Raw genomic sequence first — 22,297 nt, forward strand, 5'->3', positions numbered from 1 at the left:
GTCAGAATGGCTAAAATTAACAAGTCAGGAAACGACAGATGTTGGCGGGGATGTGGAGAAAGGGGAACCCTTCTACACTGTTGGTGGGAATGCAAGCTGGTGCAACCACTCTGGAAAACAGTATGGAGGTTCCTCAAACAGTTGAAATTAGAGCTACCGTTTGATCCAGCAATTGCACTACTGGGTATTTACCCCAAAGATACAAATGTAGGGACCCGAAGGGGTACGTGTACCCCAATGTTTATAGCAGCAATGTCCACAATAGCCAAACTGTGGAAAGAGCCAAGATGCCCATCGACAGATGAATGGATAAAGAAGATGTGGTATATATACACAATGGAATATTATGCAGCCATCAAAAGGAATGAGATCTTGCCATTTGCAACGACGTGGATGGAACTGGAGGGTGTTATGCTGAGTGAAATAAGTCAATCAGAGAAAGACATGTATCACATGACCTCACTGATATGAGGAATTCTTAATCTCAGGAAACAAACTGAGTGTTACTGGAGTGGTTGGGGGTGGGAGGGATGGGGTGGCTGGGTGATAGACATTGGGGAGGGTATGTGCTACGGTGAGCGCTGTGAATTGTGCAAGACTGTTGAATCACAGATCTGTACTTCTGAAACAAATAACACAACATATTTTAAGAAAAAAGAAAAAGAAGAAGATAACAGGAGAGGAAGAAAAGGGGAGTATGTCAGAGGGGGAGACGAACCATGAGAGATGATGGACTCTGAAAAACAAACTGAGGGTTCTAGAGGGGAGGGGGTAGGGGGATGGGTTAGCCTGGTGATGGGTATTGAGGAGGGCATGTTCTGCATGGAGCACTGGGTGTTATGAACAAACAATGAATCATGGAACACTGCACCAAAAACTAATGATGTAATATATGGTGATTAACATAACAATAAAAAAATTAAAAAAAAAAAAACACTGTACACATACCTTTGTGCACAAGACTGCAGTCTCAGGAGTGAATGGATAAGGAACTTCCAAGCTACTAGTCCCTGGCTGAACATGCAGGGGAAAAGTAAATTCCCTAAGCTGTGAAAGCCATCTCCAAGAGACACACACATATCCAGTGGTAAATAGTGAAAATAAAACTGACCAAAGGAGATTACTCACAACCATTTACCATTGCGTGGCTTATGCTGATCCAGGGAAATAAGGGGAGGGGGGGAATCTGAGCAGGAATATCAGAGGCTGCAAAATGAAAGGGAAGCACACTTTACAGAATTATCGTACCCAAGTCACTAAACAAACAAATGACAAAATAAACACCACCACCATGAGTCTGGGGTGGGGTGGGGCGGGGGGACACGGAACCAGTGTCCAGATTTGCTACAACATATTACATGTTGTCCGCCTTTCAATGACAAAATTGCAAGACATGCACAGAAATAAGAAATACACAGAAAAAGAGGTGGATAATAAAAAACTCTCCTTAAGGGGACAGTGTTATATTTCAACCCATGCAAGAAAGCATTTCACGAAATGTAACACATTTCCATGAGAAAAACATTCAGGAAACTAGGAATGGAGAGAAACTTCCTCAGTATGATAAAGACCATATATGAAAAACCCAGAGTGAACCTCCTACTCAATGGTGAAAGACTAAAAGCTTTTCCCTAAGATCAGGAATAAGACAAGGATGCCCACTTTCATCACTATTTAACATAGTACTGAAAATCCTAGCCATGGCAATTAGGTAAGAAAAAAAGCTCCCCCCCCCCAATTCACAAGAAGGAAGTAAAATTATCTCTGTTCACAGATGACATGATCCTACATATAGAAAATCATAAAGATTTCACAAAAAAGAAAAATCTGTTAGCAATAATAAACAAATTCAGAAAAGTTGCAGTATACAAAATCAACACACAAACATCTATTGCATTATCTAGTGCATACACTAACAGTGAACAATCAAAAAGGAAATGAAAAAAAATCCCATTTCCAATAACATCAAAAAGAATAAAATACTTAGGGATAAATAAATTAAATAAATGTAAGCAAGGAAGTGAAAGAACTATACCTTGAAAACTATCAAAATATTGCTTAAGGAAATTAAAGACTTTAAACAGAAAGACATCCTATATTCATGGATAGGAGAACTTAATGAGGTCTTGTTAAAATGACAATATTATCCAAAGCAATCTGCAGATTCAGTGCGATCCCTATCAAAATCTCAATGACTTTTTTTTGCAGAAATAGAAAAACCCATTCTAAAATTCATATGGAATCTCACGAACCCCAAATAGCCAAAACAATCTTGAAACAGAGAACAAAGTTGAAAGACACATTTTCTGATCCTGAGGATGGCACAGCACAGAGCAGTGAAATACAGGTCCTGGGTGTACCCACGGAAGCCACCTGACCTCTGAACTCCTGAGGAACAGCCATCCATTGTCTTTTTTATCCTCAGAGACACTTGCCATGAGTGTTCTGTTCCTTACCACAGAGCATCTTCTGATTTATAGGCATTCATTTGACTTCCCCTTTTGGAGTCTGTGCATGACCCTCCCGGTCCCCAAATCCACATCCAGGCCCAGTTTGGGGACAAAGCCTTCTGCCCCTACCCCAGGGAAGCCATCAAAGCTACATGATGGAGATACTGCTCATGGAGGCTCTTCTGAAATTTTAAATTCTCAGTTTTATGAGGGGAAGGTAGGAAAGTAGGGGGAGGAAGAAACAGCAGGGGAAGAAGGAAACTAGAAGGGAAAAGTAAGGAAGGGAGGGGAGAGGAGGGAAGGGAAGAAGGAAAGGGAGGAGGTAAGGAGAGCATAGGGAGGCAAGGAGAAGGGATGTGGAGGGAGGGAAAGAAAGGAAGAAACCGAGTCATACATAGGTAGGAAGATACAAAGGGCATCATTTGCAGAAGACAGAATTGCCTTCTAAAACGAATCCAAATGAACTGACTGAAAAATTAATCAAACTATAAGAAAATAGACTAAGAGGGCTGGGGGGAAAGACCAACATTCAAAATCAATAACTTGCTATCCTGCAGCAGTAACACATTAGAAAATATAATAGAAAACAAGATATTCCATTAATGATAGCGACACACATTTTTTAAGAAGATTTCTTTCTTTTTTTAATTTTATTTATTTGTCAGAGTGAGAGCGAGAGAGAGCACAAGCAGGGGGAGCAGCAGAGGGAGAGGGAGAAGCAGGCTCCCCGTTGAGCAAGGAGCCCAATGTGGGACTCGATCCCAGGACGCTGGGATCATGACCTGAGCGGAAGGCACACGCTTAACCTACTGAGCCACCCAGGCTTCCCCGCGACACACATTTTTAAAAAAATGCATAGGAAGTGGCATTTCACCATTGGCCCAGGCTCCTCTGACCTTTTCTTAACCCTCTCCTCCTCACTAGTAGGGCTCCAGCCACACTCACCTCCTTGATGTGCCTCACTGGCGGCTCCCTCTGCCCCCAGACATCCAGACAGTTCATTTCCTCCCCTCCTGGGTCTAAACCAGGGCTGGCAAACTTTTTCTATAACGGGCCAGATACTAAATATCTTAGGCGTTGTGGGCCAAGAGACACAACCGAGAATATCATACACATACTTACGTAGAAACAGAGAAAACAGGCTTCCGCAAAATATCGATAGATGAAAAAAAAAATATTTATAGATGAAATTCAAACTGTGTAACAACCGAGGACTGTTTTTTGTTTTTATTTTTTGGGTAACAGGTTTACGAAGGAGAAGAATGGAATTCTTTTAAGGGGATACCATCAAAGTAAAGTGTTTTCCAATCACGGAACTGATTGCAAATGCTCTTCTGTAAGAACCAATCTCAGCTAAGAGGTGGTGGGTCACACGTGGTCTGTACTCAAATGTCACCTCATGGGTGAGGCTCTCCCAGGACACCCTCTCAAAAGTTGTACCCCCCACCCAGTCTTCCGTCTTAGCCTCTTGATTTTCTCCGCTGCACTCTGTCTTTTACTCCCGTAGACAGTTACTGTCCCTCCCTTCCATATGTAAACTTTATGTAGGCGGAGTGTGTCTTGCCAGTACCTGAAACGTGTCTGGCACATGGCAGGCACCCGATAACCATCTGCTAAATGAATGAAAGAACAGGATCCTAGGAAAGGGAGAATGTGTTGATACCTCTAAGCGTTTAGAGCAGTGCCCGGCACATGCTGGGCTCAATGAGTATTAGTCACGGTTATTTTAGGACGGACCCAAGCATCTGGAAAGTGCAGGCCCCAGAGCAGACACACAGAATGTTCCAGCCACCAGACACCCCCACCGCCCGCCTGCCTACCTGCCTGCTGAATCTCCTCTCTCTGTCTCCCTGCTCCCTCGGTGGCTCCTGGTCTCTGTCCCCCCCACACACACACACACTGGACCGTGGGTTCCCCCCTCGGGCTCTCTCAGTGTTTGTCCCTCAGGACCAGCTCCCAGGGCTCCTCCCCTGCACAGGGCCTGGGGCAGACGCTGCACTCACCACCCAGATGCCTTAGCTCCACTCTCCTCCATTCTGTCCCCCACCCACCCCACCCCCTCAGGGCCTAAAAATCCTGGCGCCCCATGTCTCCCTCTGTCTACCTGCACCTCAACTCAGCTGCCTCTCCTGTGGAAAGCCTTCCCTGACACCCTCCCCAGGCCCCTGTGCTGACCCTTCACTCTGCACTGTCATTCTGCCTGGGCACCTGAGCCGGCCCTATGTACCCCGGGCTGACAATTCCCCAGGCCCTACCCCTGCCTCCCCAACCCTGCTCCAGGAATCTCAGGCCTGATCTCTGACCCCCCCCCGCCCCCCAGCTCCCGAAAGCCCCCTCCCCCTGCCCTCTGAAAATTACTTGTCGCTGGTCCCCTCTAATCGCACAGCAGCCCCATTCTACGCGGGAGGAAATGCCTGGGGTGAGGGGTTGCGCACTTGGCCAGGTCACACGAGGAGGCAGGGGGAAAGCGGGACCCTGGGCAGGGGTTTGGGCAGTACTGGCCCAGGGTACGCGACAGCAGACAGGAAGATGGACAGAGTTTTGGGTGAGCCGCAGCTGAGCAGGGACTCGAAAGCGCTCGGAGCCTCTCCTTCTCCGCAAGACCAGGCGTCTGGGGCTCACCCAGGAACCGGCTCCCGCCCCCTGGCCCGGCGCCAGCCGTCATCCCCGTGAGGTCAGCCACCGGCCCGCGATTTCGGGGAAATACCAGCTCCTTATTAAAACCAGGCGGTGGTCGGGCCCCTGCTGCCTCCCCAGTAGAAACTAGGGTGTTTGTTCCGAGAGGAACAAGAGTGGGCAGGGCCTGGCCAGGGCCGCGGGCGGGAGGCTTGAGCCGCTGCACCTACCTGGCCGAGGGTCCGGGCGCCCTGGGGAACCCGGGAGGGTGGGGGGCGCACCCCGAAGTTTGGGCAAGGGCAGCCGGGGGAGGGGGGCGGGGGGGGACTCGGCACGGGAAAGCGGAGCCGACCAGAGAGGAGGGGGCGTGGGCCGGTGACCCGGAAAGCACGCGGGGACAAGGGGGGCAGCCCCCCCTCCGGCCGCCCCCACCAGCACCGAACGCCGGCGGCGGGTCGGGCCGCGGGGAAACGCAGGCTGTGGGGGTCTGCGGCCCTCCCCTTCCGGGCGCGCGGCGCGCCCCGCAGCCCCCCGGCCCCCAGCCGCCCGCCGCCTCCTGCAGGGGGCGCCCGAGGGCCGCGCTGCCGGCCCGGCCCCGGCATCTGGAGCGAGTTAGGGTGGGAGGCCCGCGGGCGGCGGCGTGAGCTCATCCCGGCCCGCCCGCTGCGGTCCCGGCGCTGGAAGGGAACAGAACAGAAGCGCCGCGGGCCCGCTCGGGGCAGCGCGGCGGGAGCGTGACTCCTCCCGGAATGTGGGTGTGAATGCAGAGGCGGCGGTGTGTGTGTGTGTCGCTGGCGCGTCGCCGAGGGAGGGCCGAGCCCCGGGAGCCGGCCGCCAGCGTGTGTCGCTGTGGGTCACCGTGTGCCGTGGCTGGCGAGGCTGTGTGTGTTCCCGTGGGGGAAGCGCTGCGTGTGACAAGTTACACACATCCCAGCACATACGCATTCCACCAAGTGCACAGGAGGGAGGTGGCCGGCTCCGTGGCCCAAAGCTGGGACTCCTGGCTGCCCGCCCCTGAGCCCGTGTGTGTCCCTGTGCGCGCGTGCAGAAGCCCCGAGCCCGCCCGCCGTGCCCCAGAGTGCGGGGGCAGGGCCCTGCGCCCACCTCCCCTCTGCCCAGACGCAAACATACTCTTCCTGGTCACTGCCCCAGGCACTCTCCTCCTTCGGGAGGGAAGGCGAGCCCTCTTCACTCCAGGGTCATGGCTAACAGTGACTCACAGAGACCACGTGGGGAGACACACACCCAACATTCATATAAGAAACACTTCCTATTAGCAGGACTCCCGGCTGGGAGAACCAACCGGCAGTTTGCAAGGTGGTGGCAAGGCTTGGAGAGGCTACTTGGTGAGAGAGGCTCATCCCTGGCCAGGGTGGGGAGCAGGAGGGGCTGGAGGGCGCTGAACCCCGGCGCCTTAGGTGCTCCAGCCCCCTGCAATGGGCCCTGAGGTTACTGCACAGGGTATGAAGGGCCTCGGAGGCCCCAGGACTCCCAGGGCCAGGAGCCAGGGTGGGGACATGGCATTGTGGTCGTCACCAGACAGAGTGGGGACCTGGGGCTAGAAGAGGTGCCTCGGAGAATCCCAGGCTCCCCTGACCCATCAGGCTGGTCCTTGCCTTGGGCCCTCACCTAAGGGATCAACTGTCTCAGCTTTGGGTACTCTAGTCCCAGCTGTGCTAGAGACCTCAGGGAGTGGCCCTGGCCACCCAGCACCCACCAGCCTTCCTGGCTGGGTTTGCGGCCCTGACATGCCCCCAGCCCCCCCCCCCCCCCCCCCCCCCCCGCCCCCAGCTGGGCAATGGCTCTGAGACAAGGACCCTGCCTTGCAGGACGGGGCACGTGAGCCCTCCACCCTTCCTCACCAGCTATTGCTCCTGGGGCCCAAAGCACACGTTTGCAGAGGGTTGGCCCAGAGCTCTAGGCCTCTGAGCTGCCTCCACATCCCCACTGGTGAGACAGAAAGGACACGCTGTCCTGGGTAGGCCTCCACAGGAGGTGGCTCTGCATCTAAAGGGACATGCATCTATGGCAACCACGGGGGTCCTCAGCTCCCCAGACACTGGGACAAGCTGGGTGAGGGATTTTTTTTAACTGGAATGACTCTGGTTTGTATAACCAGAGCTTCCAAATTACTTAGCAAAACATGTTTGCTTTTTAATTAACATGTGCTTGCAAAACAATGGTTTTAATTAAAGCGGGTGGGGAGGAGAAGGGACAAGAGGGAGAATATTTCAAGGAGCTCCAAGTCCCGGGCCAGGCTTCTTAAAAATAAAGTGGGAGCTTTGCTCCAAGCCAGCAGAAGCTGGGGGGCCAGGCAGGCTCCTTGGGAAGAGCCACAAGAACAAGCCTTCCTGCCCTCCACAGCTCTCCAGCTCCCTTGCTGAGAATTCACCTTTCCGCTGATGGTCTCAATCCTCACTGACCCCACTGTTCCCTGGGCTCCCTGGGAAGGGGTGGCCTTTTAGAAAGCTGTTTCCCAGGTAGCTGAATGGGGATCCACCAGATAAGAGCCAGGGGACAGCATAAGTGAAGATATGAGAGTGTGGGCCTTGTTGGGGGAACATTAAGTTCCCTGGGGAAGGAGAGAGCAGAGGTGGGGGAAAGTGACCCGTGAAAAAGCCAGGTCCCCCCAGACTGGTGGACTGGAAGGGTAGAGTGGGACCGGGAGATGCTGACGTCCAAGCCCCAGGGAGATAGGTAGGGGAAGCTGAGCTGGGGCCAGGGGTATAGGGGGTGGAAGGAAGGGTAAAGCTACGTTGGGCAGAGGGATTGGCAGAGTAAGGGGAGGGCCTGCAGGGACTAGCAGCGGTAGGTGGCCTGGACTGGGGACTCGGGGCTTCTGGTCAGAGGCTGCCCGGCCCCACTGCGGGTTTGGTCCGTCCAGCAGGGGGCAGCGTTGGCCCCATCATCCTGGACTCAGGAGGCACCCACCCAGTCCCAGCCAGGAAAAGCTTCAGGAAGAGTAAAATGAGATCATTCCGTCCAGGTCAGCTGCACTTTCTCCCGTTTCTGACTTTTAGACCCAGCACTGGGGTGCAGCCCAGGGTCAGAGGTCAGCACCGGGATGGGACAGTGCCCCCTCCCCTGACACACATGCGGACAGAGGGAGATTGACAGGAAGCTTTTAGGGAGTGAGGGGATGCCCAGGGTTCAGATCAGGTGGCCCCGAACCCCCAGATCCCAGTGGCCCCACCCAGGACCCTGTTTCTCATTAGGGGCCTTCTAGACTCCCCCCAGCCCGCGCCCCCACTTGAAACGTGCCTCCCTGTACTTAATTCATTACGCCAGGCAGGGTGGGAGGCCCAGTGGGCGGGGGTTATTTTTTCCCCTGAGCTCAGACATTCCTGGCTTTATTATTCTCCACATTTCAAAGCAGCTGTCGCCTCCCCCTACCGCCCCCAGCCCGAAGCTCAGAGTCCAGAAGGGGCCTCTCCAGGGCTCAGAACACCAGAGGCTTCCACACCTCCAGCCCAACACAGGAGAGAAACTGAGGCTCAGAACTAGAGCACCAGGGCAACCTGCAGGGACCTCCCCCAACAGTCTGCACCTGAACTTACCTAGCCCGAAACTTGGATCCTCCTATGTGCCCCCCACCACCCTGTCACCCTCTTTAACACTGTGTTCCCTGACTCTCTTCACCCTACCTTCCACACTGGTGACCTTAGAGGCCCCCTCTCCAATGCAGAGCCAGCCCTGCCGTCCCCCGCCGGGAGCAGGTGCAAGGACAGTTCTCAGGGTCTCTGCCCTGCTCCGGGCCTTAACAAACAAGAGCTCTGGCTGGGTCAGCCGCCTGACGGAGGGCAAGGCCCACCCTGGATCAAGGGATCACCCCAGAGGATGGCAGGGGTGGGGTCAGCCTAGAGAGTCACCTAGAAGCTAGGCCAGGGAGCAACAGTTCTAAGGACCCAGTTTTGGAGAACCAGGGAGGCCCTGGACAAATTTTTGCCCCACATCAGAGAGCCACCCACCTGGCCAAGTGCCTCAATAGGAGGTGAACTCCCTGTTGCTGGGGGTGCTCAAGCAAACAGCAGCTCATCAGACTTGCCCTGGAAAAGAGGTTGGCCCAGGTGTCTGAGGCCCCTTCCCATCCAACTCCGAGGTCAGAATCTGGGGCTGGCAGGGAAGGTACCCACTCCAGATTAACAGAATTAGGGGTCCCTCCTCGCTCACTCAGGGATGGCAAGGCGGGTCTGAAAGCACAGGCCAAGGCACAAGGACAGGAGACCTGGGAGCTGGACCAAAGCCAGAGCAGGACCTGGCGAGGACATTTTCTTTGTGGGCTCACTACAATGTCGTGGCACCTGGGGAAGAACTGGGAGCACAGCAGATACACCATCATCGTGTACTGATCTGACCCAGGGGGTAGGGTCCGACCCAGGCCCTGCTCCCAGAGCCTGCTGGGGTCAGGGTGCCCACCTAGGGGAGGGACTCTGCCCACAGGGGAAGCTGAGACAGGAGCCCAGGTGGGGCAGGCAACCTGGGAGTGCTGAGGACTGAGTTTCGAGGCCACTCTTGGTATCATTTTGCCTCTGCCGGCCCTACAACCAGGCACGTCCGCCCTGTGTGGGGGGCTTGAGGGCTGGATCCTCAGGTGCCCAAGAGGGTAGGAGTCACTCCTGATGTGGGCCCAGAGCGTTCTCGCCGTCCACACAAGCCTGGGGGCCCCAGGACCTGCCCGTACCTCCAGCTCTACTCTTCAGACCTACCCCAGGGACCCCCTCACTACAGGAAGACACCATCTGGGGGATGGACTGCACAGAGCCTGAGCTCCTGAGAGAGGAAGGAGGGGTCATGGGCCGGTTGGCCCAGAGCTGGTGGATGTGGGTATGTCTCCCTCATGGGGGCTCCCAGCCCTGGGCCCCTTCGCTCAGACCAGGCCATGCAGAAGGATGTGCCCATGTTCCCCCTTTATCTGTCCCCCAGGCCTGAGCACTGTTTCTCTTCCCAGGGCTAGAAACCATGGAGTATTTGTGCCTTCCTGCCTCGGCCGCCCCCACTCCGCCCCCGTGCTACTACCACTGGCTTCCCACCTCCAGCTGCAGGTGGGAACAGGTATAGGCACCCACGGGTTCGGGGGCATTCGGAATCACAGGATCCCAGACACTGCCATGGAGGGAGCGGAGGCATCATCCCCACCCCCAGCCCCGATCTCCATCAGTGCCCGCCTGTCTCAGGGGCTCATCTGCCCCTCTGCAGGGTCTCCACTCCCCTTTCCATCCCACCGGGCAGGGCCCGGCCTGTCAGTCATCACAGGCATCTGGTAATTACACTATGCGTGAATGAATGAATGAATGAATGAATGAGTCAGTTCAAATGAGCCTTGGGCCTGGAAACGATGGGCCCCATTCAAGGGTCTCTATGCAGGGATTTGGGTAGATGTTGATTGCAACAAACTGTGAGATTTTCTCAAAACTTAAAATTTGGCTTCTAAGGTCTGATTTTTGCCAACTAAAGACATGAAAACAACAGCCACCAGCTACCATCACCATTGTTTTGTAAACAAAAGGATATTCTCAAGACAAAAAAAAACAGTAGGCCGCATGGGATCTTGGAAGAAAGACAGGCCTTGAAGATGCATAAATTGAGCTTCACAGCAAGGCCATGGGCCACCAACATGGGCCTTACTTTTCTCTCACGAAAACTTTCTTGGACATTGTCACCAGCTGGGCCCTGGGGCTTGGAGACACCCATATGCTTCCAACCTCTACCAGCGCCAGAACCCCTTTTGCAGCATTCGTGACTGGAATTGGTTTCCCTCTGTTTGCACACCTCGGGACAAGGTGCTCCCTGCCTCTTCCAGTTAGCTCCAAAGCTGGGGATGTCATTCTGGAGCACCTTTATGTGGCTTCCCAGCCTACTGTGGGAGGGAGAAAAGGGACCACAGGCCAAGTGAGATGGAAGAGGTGCTGGGGGGAGGAAAGGCAGTGGCCTCCAGACCCAGGGCTTGGGAACCGTGAGGGGAAAGGGCAGCTCATATTCAGCTGGCCCGAAGTATAAAAATTCAGAAAGTTGGTCAAGACCTGACACGTCTCCCCAGCTCTGGAGTTCCAGAATCTTCCAGCTGCCTCGCCCCAAGCCCCCACCCTCTAGAAAGGCTCTGGCACCCTCATTCTCACCGAGACCTCACTGGACAGATGAGGTACCCAGACCCACGGGCCAGAGAAGGGGACACAGATTGGAAGACAATGGTGGCCCTCGAGGTGTCTTCAGCAAGGTGGGGGAGGAAGGGGGCAGGCAGGGGCCCTCCCAACCCTGACCTTCTAGGCCTTCCCCTGTCCAAGGGGCCCTGGGCCCTGGCTGCTGAGACCGGAGGGGGCCTGTTGGGCAGCCGGCCCCGGGGAGCCTCGTGTACGCACGCTCACACACACTCCACATTCCAGCCGTGCTCTGTCAGCGTCAGGGCAAACCAGGATTGTGTGGCTTTGGGAAAGCAGGAACGAATAACCCCCCAACTTGGGTGCGGGCGGGCCTGGGGCCGGGAGAACCCTCAGGGAGCCACTTCAGTGCCTGGTCACCGGGTTCAAGGTCTGGGGTTTTCCTGCATTCTCCGAGGCCACCGGGTCCAGCAGTCCTGGGCATGAGGCTGGCCCTGCGCCCAGGCAGGCCTGTCCTGGCCCCCTCCCCTCAACCCTCCGCACCACCCAGGGCCTCAGGACGCACAGCGCAGCGCTCCAGCCCGGTGCCCCCAAGCACCCACTTCCATGGCATGAGGGCGGCAACTCACACCCCCCACGGCCTGATTTCTTTTGCCTCTCCTCTGAAACTCCTCTGCAGCCCACCCCACCCTGCCCCTGACTTCATACAGTCCGTGGTTGGACCCTTTTACTCCACCCCCGAGTTCTCTTAAGATGGTCACCAGCTTTCTGTCGGCCCCTCTGCTGTGGAGCACTTTGGGCCCTAGCACCCAGTTTCTCATACCCGCAGTCTGATTTCCTTTCTTCTCGTGGCCTAGGAAGATCTTCCTCTAATACTTGATGTCTTCAAGACCCTGGCTGACTTCATTCTACCTCAGCCTGAGTGTCTGGCCTTCTCGGCCACCCAGTTAAGTGCTATCTGCTCCATGTCCCAGGGGTGACCCCTTGAACCGAGGATGGCGTCTGGGGAGAAGCTGCAGGGTGTAGCAGGCTGCCGAGAGCCAGAAGCAGCCAAGCAGGGATGTTGGAACAGAGGAGGGACAGTTGGTTCTGGGGTCCTGAGGCTCACCACCACCCCCGGCCCCCAGTTTCCCTGGGCTGCCCCGCTGACCCTCTGGATCAGCCTGGACCAGGACTGAAACCAGAGGTGAATATTCCTGCCACCTTAGAAAGACCTCAGAGATCAGGCCTCAGGGGTGGGGGAAGGGAGGCATAGAGAGACCCCAGATTGGACCCCACCTTACAGAGCACGGGCCCCGGCCCTCGAGGCATGGAGGGGACCAGGTTAACAGGGGCACCAACCCTCTGCCCCCTCCAATCCCTTTCCACCGGCCACAGGGCCACAGGCTAGACCACCCTGCTTGAGGGGGGAGCTGGGACAGTGTTTATGTAACTGTGGGGAGGCCACAGCCCGGCTGGCAGGGCTACCCGCTCGGCACCGGCACAGACTCAGCAGAGCCCCCTAGCACGTACACGCTTAGACACACATGCCAACAGACACAGACATGCGCACACACAGAGGCACACACGCTTGTGCAAATGCACAGACCAGCGGCACACACAATATACAGGTATACACGCACCCACAGATACACTCACAGGCACAGATACACAGGCCCGCTTGTGGGCACGAGCACACGCAAACACACGGGGACACACGGAAATACGCATTCCACCCAGCAGAGGTGGGGGACGAGGGATGCGGGGCGGGGAAAACGCTCAGCTCCCCGAGTGGCACCCTCGGGGTCCCCCACCCATCCACTCTGACACCTGGACCTACAGCCAGTGACCTGAGTCCAGGAATGACAGCCCCCCCGGGACAGAGACCTACTCCAAGTGGAGTAGAACCCCAACAAGTGGGGCCAACCCACCCCAGCCCGAGCATATCAGACACAACAGCCCCCGCGTACCCCGACCGGCCACCCCCAGCCTTTCCCCCGCTTCCTCCGCAGTCTGCAGAGGACGACTGGCCGGTGTGGGCTGCAAAGTGTCTTGGGGGAATGTGTGGGATTCTGCCTCCCTTCCGGGAGCCAAGGGAGCCTGGGAGCACTGCAGGACCATCCTGAAAACCAGAGCAGGGACAAGCATCCTTGAGAGAGCTCATATCCCCAGGGATCCGGGACATACATGAACTTGGAGGCAGGGTCCCTTCTTGCCTGAAGATGACAGGACAGGTGCAACCCCTGCCCGCAGGACCCCAGCCCAGGGTGGGCATCCCCAGAACGAGAAGGCTGCGACCTCCCAGTCCCATGTGGCCCCTGGAGACTTTTGACAGGGAGCTCAGCCATTCCAGGAAGGAAGTGGCTGGGGCAGGCAGGAATGGGGAGCGGGGAAGGGGGCAGGCAGAAAGTGGGGGGACTGCCCAGAAGGTTATCAGCCCCTCACGAGGCTCCCCACCCTGATTGGGACCAAAGGGACCACATCATTTCCTGTGGGGGTCCCCAGGCCCAGTTGTCCAGGGAGGCTCGCCAGAGTCCAGCAGGGCCACACGTCCACAGGAGGCACCCCGACTAGCAGAGGCCGCCACAGCAAGGCCACACGTGCCTCTGTTCCCTGCCCCACCAGCCAGCCGGACTCTGCACCATAACGAGCAGACCCTACAGTCCCTCACCTGCCACCCCGAAGGGGATCTGGGGCTGGAGTGGACTGTGTGGAGACAAGGAAAGGAACCAGAAGGCCTCAAAAGCCTCAAAATCGGCCCAAGACGTTGCTAAGACTGGTTTCAAAGGGACTTGCAATCTGACCGCTTCTCATCTCCACTGGGCCAAGCACAGATTTGCTTCTCTCTCCCGCACCCTCCTGCCTCGTCCCCCCGCTTCTGCTCGTGCCCCCCCAAGTCTACTCTCCTTCCACCTGGGGCCCGAGTGATGCTGATAAAGAGTCTCCCCCCAGCACATGCCAAAGCCCTTACCGTGGCCACAGGCCCTCGGTCACCTCTGTGACTCAGGCCCCACCACCTCCCCATGGCGCTGTCTGCCCCCATCTCAGCGGCCTTTGTGCCCCCAGCAGGAATGTCTTCCCTCGATGCCCACGCAGCTGCCTAGAGCAGATGCTGAAGTGCCCCACACGAACAAACGTTCCAACCTGCCTAGGAGGCCCTGCCCCAACCGGTGAAGACCCGAGTAGCTGGAGAGTCTGATTTCTTCATCCCCTCAGCAGGTCAAGTCTCCTGGAGGTGCCCAGAGGGGCCAGGCCCCCCTGTCCACAGTGCTCTCTGCTCCCGGCCCCCGTGGAGACTTCCTTCCCTTCTAGTGGCTCTCCCATGCTCCCCGGGGTCACCTCCTGGGGAGACGACTTGCATTCCAGCTCGGTCCCAGCTCTGCTTCTGGGGAAGCGCAGCTAAGACACTCCATCGAGAGATGGAGTGTCTCTTGCTTATTTCTCCGCTTTAACAGCTCCTCACTCGCCCCTGCCCCCCAGCCCCCTACCACCACCATTCTACTTTCTGCCTCTATGAATTCGATGACCCAAGGTATACCTCCTTTAAGTGGAGTCACACTGTGTCATCTGGGTCTGGCCTATTTCACTTGGCGTAATATCCTCAAAGTCCATCCATGTTGTAGCAAGTGTCAGAATGTCCTTCCTTCTTCGGGGCTGAAGACTGGGCCGTTGTGTAGAATACATTTTGTCTATCCATTCATCTGTCGATGCGCACTTGGCTTTTTCCACCCTGGGACTCTATCAACATGGGGGTATGAGTATCTCTCTGTCCCTGCTTTCAATTCTTTTGGGAAGGCCCTTAGAAATGGCATTGCTGGATCATATGGGAACGTGTTTTAAAATTTTGTGACAACCCTCCATAGCGTTTTCCGCACCATTTTTGGCGGCTGCACCATTTTGCGTTCCCACCGACAGCACCCGCGGGCTCCGATTTCTCCACATTCTCACAACTCTTGTTACTTCCTGTTTCTTGAATAAGAGCCCTCCTAACTGGGTGTGAAATGGGATCTCCCGGCGGTTTGGATTTGCATTGCCCTAACTAGTGATGTCGAACATCTACACACATGTTAAATGGCCATTTGTAGATCTGCTTTGGAGCAATGTCTATTCAAGTCTTCTGCCCGTTTTTGAATGGGGTTGTCTATTATTTTGCTGTAGACTTGCAGGAGTCCTTTATATATTCTGGGTATTATCTCCTCTCTTTTTAAGTCTTTTGCCTGGCTATTACCTTCTCCGGTCATCACTGGCCTCCTGATTTAACATGTCAGCCCCTCCCAGCTCTTACACACACGCGCCCGCCCGGCCTCTCCCCTACTTGGGTCCCTCCTCAGCCTTTATCACTGGCTGACACACTTTATGGGCGGTGATTTGTCAGGTCTTTGTGAGCTCCGTGAGGGCAGAGGTTTTGACTGTTTTCTCCACTCTGGGGTTCGCAGGGATAGGACAGAGGCTGGCACTCAGGCGGTGCTCCAGAGACTCAGAGACAATGAAAGGAAGATGAGACAGACTCCTGCAGAGACGCTCACACCCCTCGCATATACAGCCTCACATACGCTGCTGGCACATGCCCCCCACACACTCATACTCACGATCCCAACATGCTCGCAGGCAGGTCCCCACACCACACCAATGCCCACGGGCAGCCCGAGCTCTGCTCGTCTTCAAACCCACTCGCGCAGGCTCCCCTCCCACGCAGACGCGCTCGCATGCACCCTGATGGAACTGCCCTGACCTGGGTCCTCCTGGCCTGCAGGCTGATTCCTGCCCTGTGTGGCCCACTCCCCATTCTGAGCCCTTGGTCTCCCCCACACCCCCTGTCCCTAGGGCCCACAGCCTCTCTGCATGGTGGGTCACCTTCTCCAGGAAGCCCCCTCTCACCCTCCCCACTGGGCTCCGAGGGGAGGGAAGGAGGGCCTCCCCCTGCCGCCTGAGCAGGGTGTGGGCAACGGGGCAGGGATTTGCAGGAGGTGTATGTACCTCCTTCTGTCATTGCAGGGACTGCACACTTATCTTCTGTTGAGAAGCCCGGGGCTAGGGAACCCACTGGGGACCCCAGATACTGCCCCAGTAAAGCCTCTTCCTCTGGCCTACAGCCACACCACAGGCACAGTGCCTCAGTTTCCCCATCTGAGCCAGTCGGGAGTCTAAGGCCCCTTCAATTCTGAGAGCCTGGGGACAAAGTTAGCTCCCGCCCTGCCATTCATTCCCAGGGTGCCTCAGGTAAGGCCATTCTCTGCTCTGGGCCTCAGTTTCCCCACCTATGACATGGGCAGCCCTGGGCCAACGCCCCATGGATCCCTGATTGCTGGTGGTGCCACCCCCTGAAGGGAGAAGGGGAGGATAAGAGCAAGGGAGGGGCACCCAGCCCTCTTCCAGCTCAGCCCTGCTCCTACCCCAGGGTCCTGGTGGGCAGGCTCAGAGGGTTTGGGATAGTTTTGCGGGGGAGCAAGGAGCCAGGATTTCGGCATGACTCCTCTCATTTTGTCCAGGGCTCACCATGTGGGGCTCATAAATTTTACAGAAACAACCAAAGGGCCACAGAGGGGAAAGAAGGAAGGAGAGAGGGAAGGGAAGGAAGGAAGGAAGGGAGGAAGGGAGGGAGGGAGGGAGGAAGAAAGGAAGGAAGAAAGGAAGGAAGGAAGGAAGGAAGGAAGGAAGGAAGGAAGGAAGGAAGGAAGGAAAGATGCCATTTATTCGTGAGGCCCATAGGGTGAGGACAGAGATGCACAGCTTGTAGGGGGAGATGACAGGCACCCAGAGGTCTGCAGGGCCGGTGGAGGGGGCTGCTGTAGGAGTCTCGATGCGCTCCCCTCCTCCCCGCAACTCCAGGTGGCTGGCGTCAGCACCATGAGTGGGGGATGAGCTGTCCCCAGCATGGGCTCTCCCTGAGAGTAAAGGTGGGCACAGGTTACAGTGGTTGGGATGGGGTGAGAGAGCGGGGCGTCAACTGAGAGCTGGGCTCGGTGGAGACGGGGAGGTAGCAATGCAGGATCTGGAAGCTGGGGCACGAGGCGACAGCAGCAGAGGTCGGCAGAGGCCGCAAAGGTGGCAGCAGGTTTGGAAAGGAGTGGAGGTCTCACCTGGGACGAGAGGTTCAGCTGGCCATGATGTGCTTCACAAAAGCTGCAAAGAAGGGCAGAGCGAGCGGCAGGGGTTGAGCACCCAGTGGCCACGGGCAGGAGCCCAGGGTCCCAGTGCCCCACCCCAGCCCCCAGCCTGCCGAGCTAGCGCACCTTCATAGTTGATGCAGCCGTTGGAGTCTTCCTGCCCCGCCATCAGTTTCTCCACCTCATCTTCTGTCAGCCTCTCACCTGGCCCGGGAGGCTGAGTCAGCACCGTGGGAAGGGTATGAATTCCGGGGGGGGGGGGGCACGGAGCCCCTCTGGATGGTGGGATGCCTCCCTAGTACTCCCACACCTCACTTTGGCACAGTCATCCCGACTCACAAGGCCTTGGCCACCACCCCCATTTCTGAGACCAGGAGAATCAATGACAAGTCAAAAACAGGGGAGACCTGGGTTGCAGGACTGGTGCACCCTCCAAGCCTGGGCTCTGTCCATAACAGTACCGGCTTGGTGTTCAAGTCCCCAGCACACACTGTCCCCTTTTTTCAGCAGGCTGCTGGGGACCCCTTCCATCAAGAGGAAGCCAGGCCCCCCATGTCCCTGGAAGCAGTCCCTTGGGGCAGCCTTTTGAGGCTAGAGGAAGGGCCCATGGGGCGGAGCTGAGGGCCTTGGGGGATGATGGTGGAGGAGACAAGGAGACAACATCTCTGTTCTCCAGACAAGTCTGCCACTTTCCTGCCTCTGGGTATTGTGTGCTACACTGGTCCCCCCACTGCAATGGGGGGTGACCGCCTACCCCCAGCCACACACGCACAAAACCCCAGAGACCAGCCCAGGGCCCAACACACAGTAGGAGTTCAGTTAACGTCTGCTTTGAGCAGATATAGTAGGTGCTCAATAAACATTTCTGTACGAAAATCTCCTTTGAGAAGGGGGTCAGTCAGCCAGATGGTGGAGTCAAGATGCCCAAGAAGCAGACCCCTTACCTACTGGGCCACTTCGTTGCTGTGTCCCTGGAATCTGACCTTGAGACCATGAACACCGGGACTGAACCGGTCATGCTGGATGCACCACGCTGCCCCCGGCCTCCGACCCTGTCCCCAGAGCTGCCCTTATCCCCCTTCGTTTCCGTGAGCTGCACCAGCACACTTTCTTTGTCCCTACCTAAACTTCCAAACTCCCCACATCTCTGTCAGCTGCCATGGAGGGCCCTTGACCATGTCACTCTGTCCATTTCACAGATCAGATGCGGGCCCCGCGGGTGACAGAGGGGTCTTCCCCAGGACGCCTCCCCGAAAGGAGGAGTGGAGGTGAGAAGGGGGCCCTCACCTAGCGTGGCCAGCACGTGGCGAAGCTCGGCGCCCATGACCGTGCCGTTGCCCTCCTTGTCGAAGACCCGCAACCCCTCCACAAAGTCCTCGTAGGTGCCCGTGTCCTTGTTCTTGGAGATGTGCTGGAGCATGGGCAGGAAGGTGTCGAAGTCCATCATCTTGGTGTTGAGCTCTGGGGAGGTAAGGCCTCTCTGAGGGGCAGGACAGGCACAGCCGTCCCCCCCGGACGGCAGAGTGCAGAGCTACTGCCCTCACACAGTCCCAAAGCGCTCTACACCAGCTGGCCATTTACAAACCACATCCCCATCACGGGACACTCTACAGTCGAGCGAGACATGCATCATTTACGTAATCGTTTGCTGTTCACAGGGACAGTTTGCTGCTGGTTTTCTTATAGACCCCACCCTCCCCACCACCGGGGATTGCTCAGGAGCAGTGGGGCCAATCAGAGACCCTCCCTGGGACTGTGCAACCTGTGGAGGGGGCCTGGGTCCCATGCCTCCCTGGGGCAAAGTGGCAACCCTGGCAACCCTCTTGTGGCAAAAGTGGCGAGGGAGTCTGGCCCCGAACGCCAGAGAGACATGGCGGAGACCAGGAGGTGGCCACTGAGGCTGGGTGGCGAATGAGCAGGGGGCGGGATGGTTCTGCAAACTCACTGCTTGTTGCCATGTCAGCACAGCCTGAGACCTGCCTCTGTATGCATGAACGCATACCAACCTTCCTGCTTTGGTCTCCCTAGGACACGGAGCACCTCGGCCTGTGTAGGGTTCTGGCCCAGCGCCCGCAGGACGTCCCCGCACTGCCCGTACGTGATCTTCATCTCACACTTGGGCGTGCGGTCAAACAGCATGAAGGCTTCCTTGAACTCTGCCAGGAGAGGGTGTGAACTGTGGACACTCACAGAGTCCGCCCCACTCACCCCACACTGGCCAGACTCTCAGACTGGGGGCCCTGGGTCCAACCCTGCAGCCCCTGGGCTCAAGACCCTCACTTACCTTCAATCTGCTCCGGTGTAAACTCGATCTGAAAGGAGACCCCAAAGATTCTGAGTGCCCGGCTCAGAGGGTGGGGCCAGATCTCCACCTGCACGCTCCATGGGCACAGCCCAGGCCTCAACCTCTTGGCTGCCCCATGTGTCCGCCTGGCTCTCCCCCATCGGGCTGGCCAGTGAAAGCCAGGAGGCTTTGCCAGGAGGCTGGCAGGGGGAGACTGCCAGCATCCCAGCTTCTGCCCCCATGACCTGCCACCTACCTTGGCACCTTCCTGCCTCCTCACCCCTCCCAGTCCGTGCAAGCTGAGGGCCTTGGGTCCGCGTGTGCCCAGACCCTGATGGCTGGTGGGCCATATCTGGGGAAGGGCGAGAAGGCTGGCCTGGTGCCCTGAGTCCCCAGCCCAGGGTAGCCCACCTTACCTGATGCCCTTGGTCTTGGATGGATGTGTCTGAAGCCAGCAGATCTGACCAGGCTGGCTTTGCCACCCCCCAGCAGGCCTGGGGCTCGGTGGGCAAGGCTGTCCACATGAGTGAGGAGCGTGGGTTTCTGTCAGCATGAGAGCATATCCACAGGGATGTGTGCGTGTGCACGCACCCGCACGTGTGTGTGTGTGTATGTGTGTAAGATATGCCTGTGGGTGTTCACACACGTGTGTCTGCAAGTGTTTACATATGCTTGCCCTTCACAGAGACCTCAAGGCTGGGCACTGTCACTCACATGGCCCTGACTACACCTGGGTCTTACACACCCCACCCACAAGCCCTGGGCAGCGCCCACCCCAGCACAGCCTGGGGACACGGTGGTGGTATTGAGTGTCTACTGAGGCCACATCAGAGAGCCAGTTGAGGTCAGGAGGCCTCCTGGGACCCGGTTTCCCCCTCCTCACTGGATACCAGGTCTATTTTTATCACTGGAGTCACTCGTCCCAAGGTCAAGGTCGCAGGAGGGAAAGGAGCTTGGGAGAGAGGGCATGCCTGGCACATCTCCCACTGCCGCTCCCTGGGAGCCCCACCAACCGGGCACATCCCGGTGCAGAGGGATATCCTGCCCGGCCACCTTGCCATGCTCGTCCCTTCTGGCTCTCGGATTCAAAGCTGTGTTGGAAGAACAACTTGTTGCTCCCGGCCCCTGAGACCTCTCTCACCACCAGGAAGCCTGCTGAGGTTAGACTCCTGAGCCTCCTGGCAAAGCCTCCTGCCTTTCACTGGCCAGCCCGATGGGGAGAGCCAGGGGGACACATGACGGGCTTCACTGTGCCCTCCCCTCACAGGGGAGTCTGTCAGCCGGTGAGACTGGACCAGGCCACCAGGGGGCCCGCGGGACACAAGCTTAGACCCTGGGGGTGGTTGGGGGCTCAGAGAGCCAACTCCAGGGCACATTTTCCCCAAACAGTTCCCAGGAGCCTGCAAGGAGGGCTTCTTGTCCCATGTCACATCTGAGGAAGCCACGCCCCAGAGCAGGGAACAGGATGGAGCAAATTTGGGATTGGAGCCCATGTCTTGAGGGACAAGGTAGCCCCCACCCCCGGAAGGGATCACAAAGATAGTCTGTGCAGTTGGGCTTCAGGTCTGGCTGGACAGGCAGGAGCCGTGAGGAGCTGGGAGGACTCCACAGGGCCCCTCAGCCAGCAGCCCGGACAGCGGTGACCGGTGGCCAGCCAAGAACAGGGAGCAGGCAGGACACACGGTGCGTGCCACTCTGCAAATGTCACGGGAGTCACGGCTCTTCCTCCAAGTTTAGGCTCGGAGAAAGACTTCTTAACTGGGGACGGGCTCTGGGTCCACTGGTCACAGCCCCAAGACCAATTTCCTGAGTGAACTACTCAGCCTGTGCCTCAGTTTCCCCACCTAAAAAGCTGAGGTCCAACCAGCTCTGGGGCTCGGCCACCCTGGTAGGGGTGAGGGTGACCCAGCCTGGGCAGGGGCCTCACTTCCCCATGCCCCCCACCCCGGTCACCCTGGGGGGCTTGGCATGGACGTGACACCCCACAGTGGAAGAAGGGGGTGCCTGCCCTGTCTTTCCTGCCGAAACCCAGCCCCCACACCCACCTTGATTTTGGAGGCATCAAACTCAGGTTCCTTGGGGCGCTCGGGCTCAGGCCGAGGCGCAGGTGCAGGCGCCGGAGCGGGAGCTGTCTTGGAGGCTGCCTTGTCGTCCTTCTTGGGGTCTGGCTTTTTGGGGGCCATGGAAGCTGTAAGCACGGAGAGGGACACGGAGAGAGGGAAGCAGAGAGCAGGGTAGGTGAGGCTCCGGGGCCTGGCCTTTATCCTGTACGGACACCTCCTGACCCCAGCCCCACCCCCACAGTGCACAATAGGGACAGGGCCATAAAAGGACATTGGCTAAGCTCAGGGGCTATTTTGGGGCCTGGGGAGGGCATTGTTCAGGCTCAGGAATGGGTGGGGGGAGGGAGGACTTTCATTCCTCCCAATCACCTGTTGGGGAGAGGGAGGGGGAGGGGGAGCAGAGGACCGAGGCCACTGCTCAACGCACACTCAGCACCCATAGGCACAACAACCCTCAGCAGGTGATAAATTGAGCAGGACCGGAAGGCTGGACCAAGCGTGTGCCGTGGTGGGGCAGGACTGTGATTACCTGAGGGCACCTCCTGAGTTAAACTTCCCGGCTGCGCATCGAATTCCCACATGTCTGGGTCTGTGTTTTTTTTTTGGGGGGGGGGGGGGGGGGGGGGGGCCAGGGGGGGGGGGGGGGACTCTGCGTGTGTCTGTTTATCTATGGCGGGAGCATCTGTGTGTATCAGTGTATTGT

General features: G+C 57.2%; 1 protein-coding gene across 3 annotated transcripts; it reads right to left on the reverse strand.

Annotated features, from left to right (window-relative positions):
* Nucleotides 1-16,810: 16,810 nt before the first annotated feature.
* On the reverse strand, nucleotides 16,811-21,790 carry MYL3 (myosin light chain 3). Of its 3 annotated transcripts, XM_025885327.2 has the most exons (7): nucleotides 21,577-21,788; nucleotides 19,532-19,559; nucleotides 19,254-19,403; nucleotides 18,535-18,708; nucleotides 17,374-17,451; nucleotides 17,221-17,263; nucleotides 16,811-17,025 (listed from the first exon to the last, which is right to left on the reverse strand). In XM_025885327.2, the coding sequence occupies exons 1-6, from the start codon at nucleotides 21,712-21,714 to the stop codon at nucleotides 17,235-17,237; spliced, it is 597 nt and encodes a 198-aa protein (XP_025741112.1). In that variant the 5' UTR covers nucleotides 21,715-21,788; the 3' UTR covers nucleotides 16,811-17,025; nucleotides 17,221-17,234. The 3 variants fall into 3 exon arrangements, with proteins under 3 accessions (XP_025741112.1, XP_073757861.1, XP_073757860.1); XM_073901760.1 differs by lacking the exon at nucleotides 19,254-19,403 and having other exon boundaries at nucleotides 21,577-21,790; XM_073901759.1 differs by having other exon boundaries at nucleotides 17,221-17,451; nucleotides 21,577-21,790.
* Nucleotides 21,791-22,297: the final 507 nt, after the last annotated feature.

Source organism: Callorhinus ursinus, unplaced genomic scaffold (genome assembly GCF_003265705.2).
Source record: "Callorhinus ursinus isolate GAN/ISIS: 27379988/994484 unplaced genomic scaffold, GSC_fseal_2.0 scaffold15, whole genome shotgun sequence".
Classification (NCBI taxonomy): domain Eukaryota; kingdom Metazoa; phylum Chordata; class Mammalia; order Carnivora; family Otariidae; genus Callorhinus; species Callorhinus ursinus.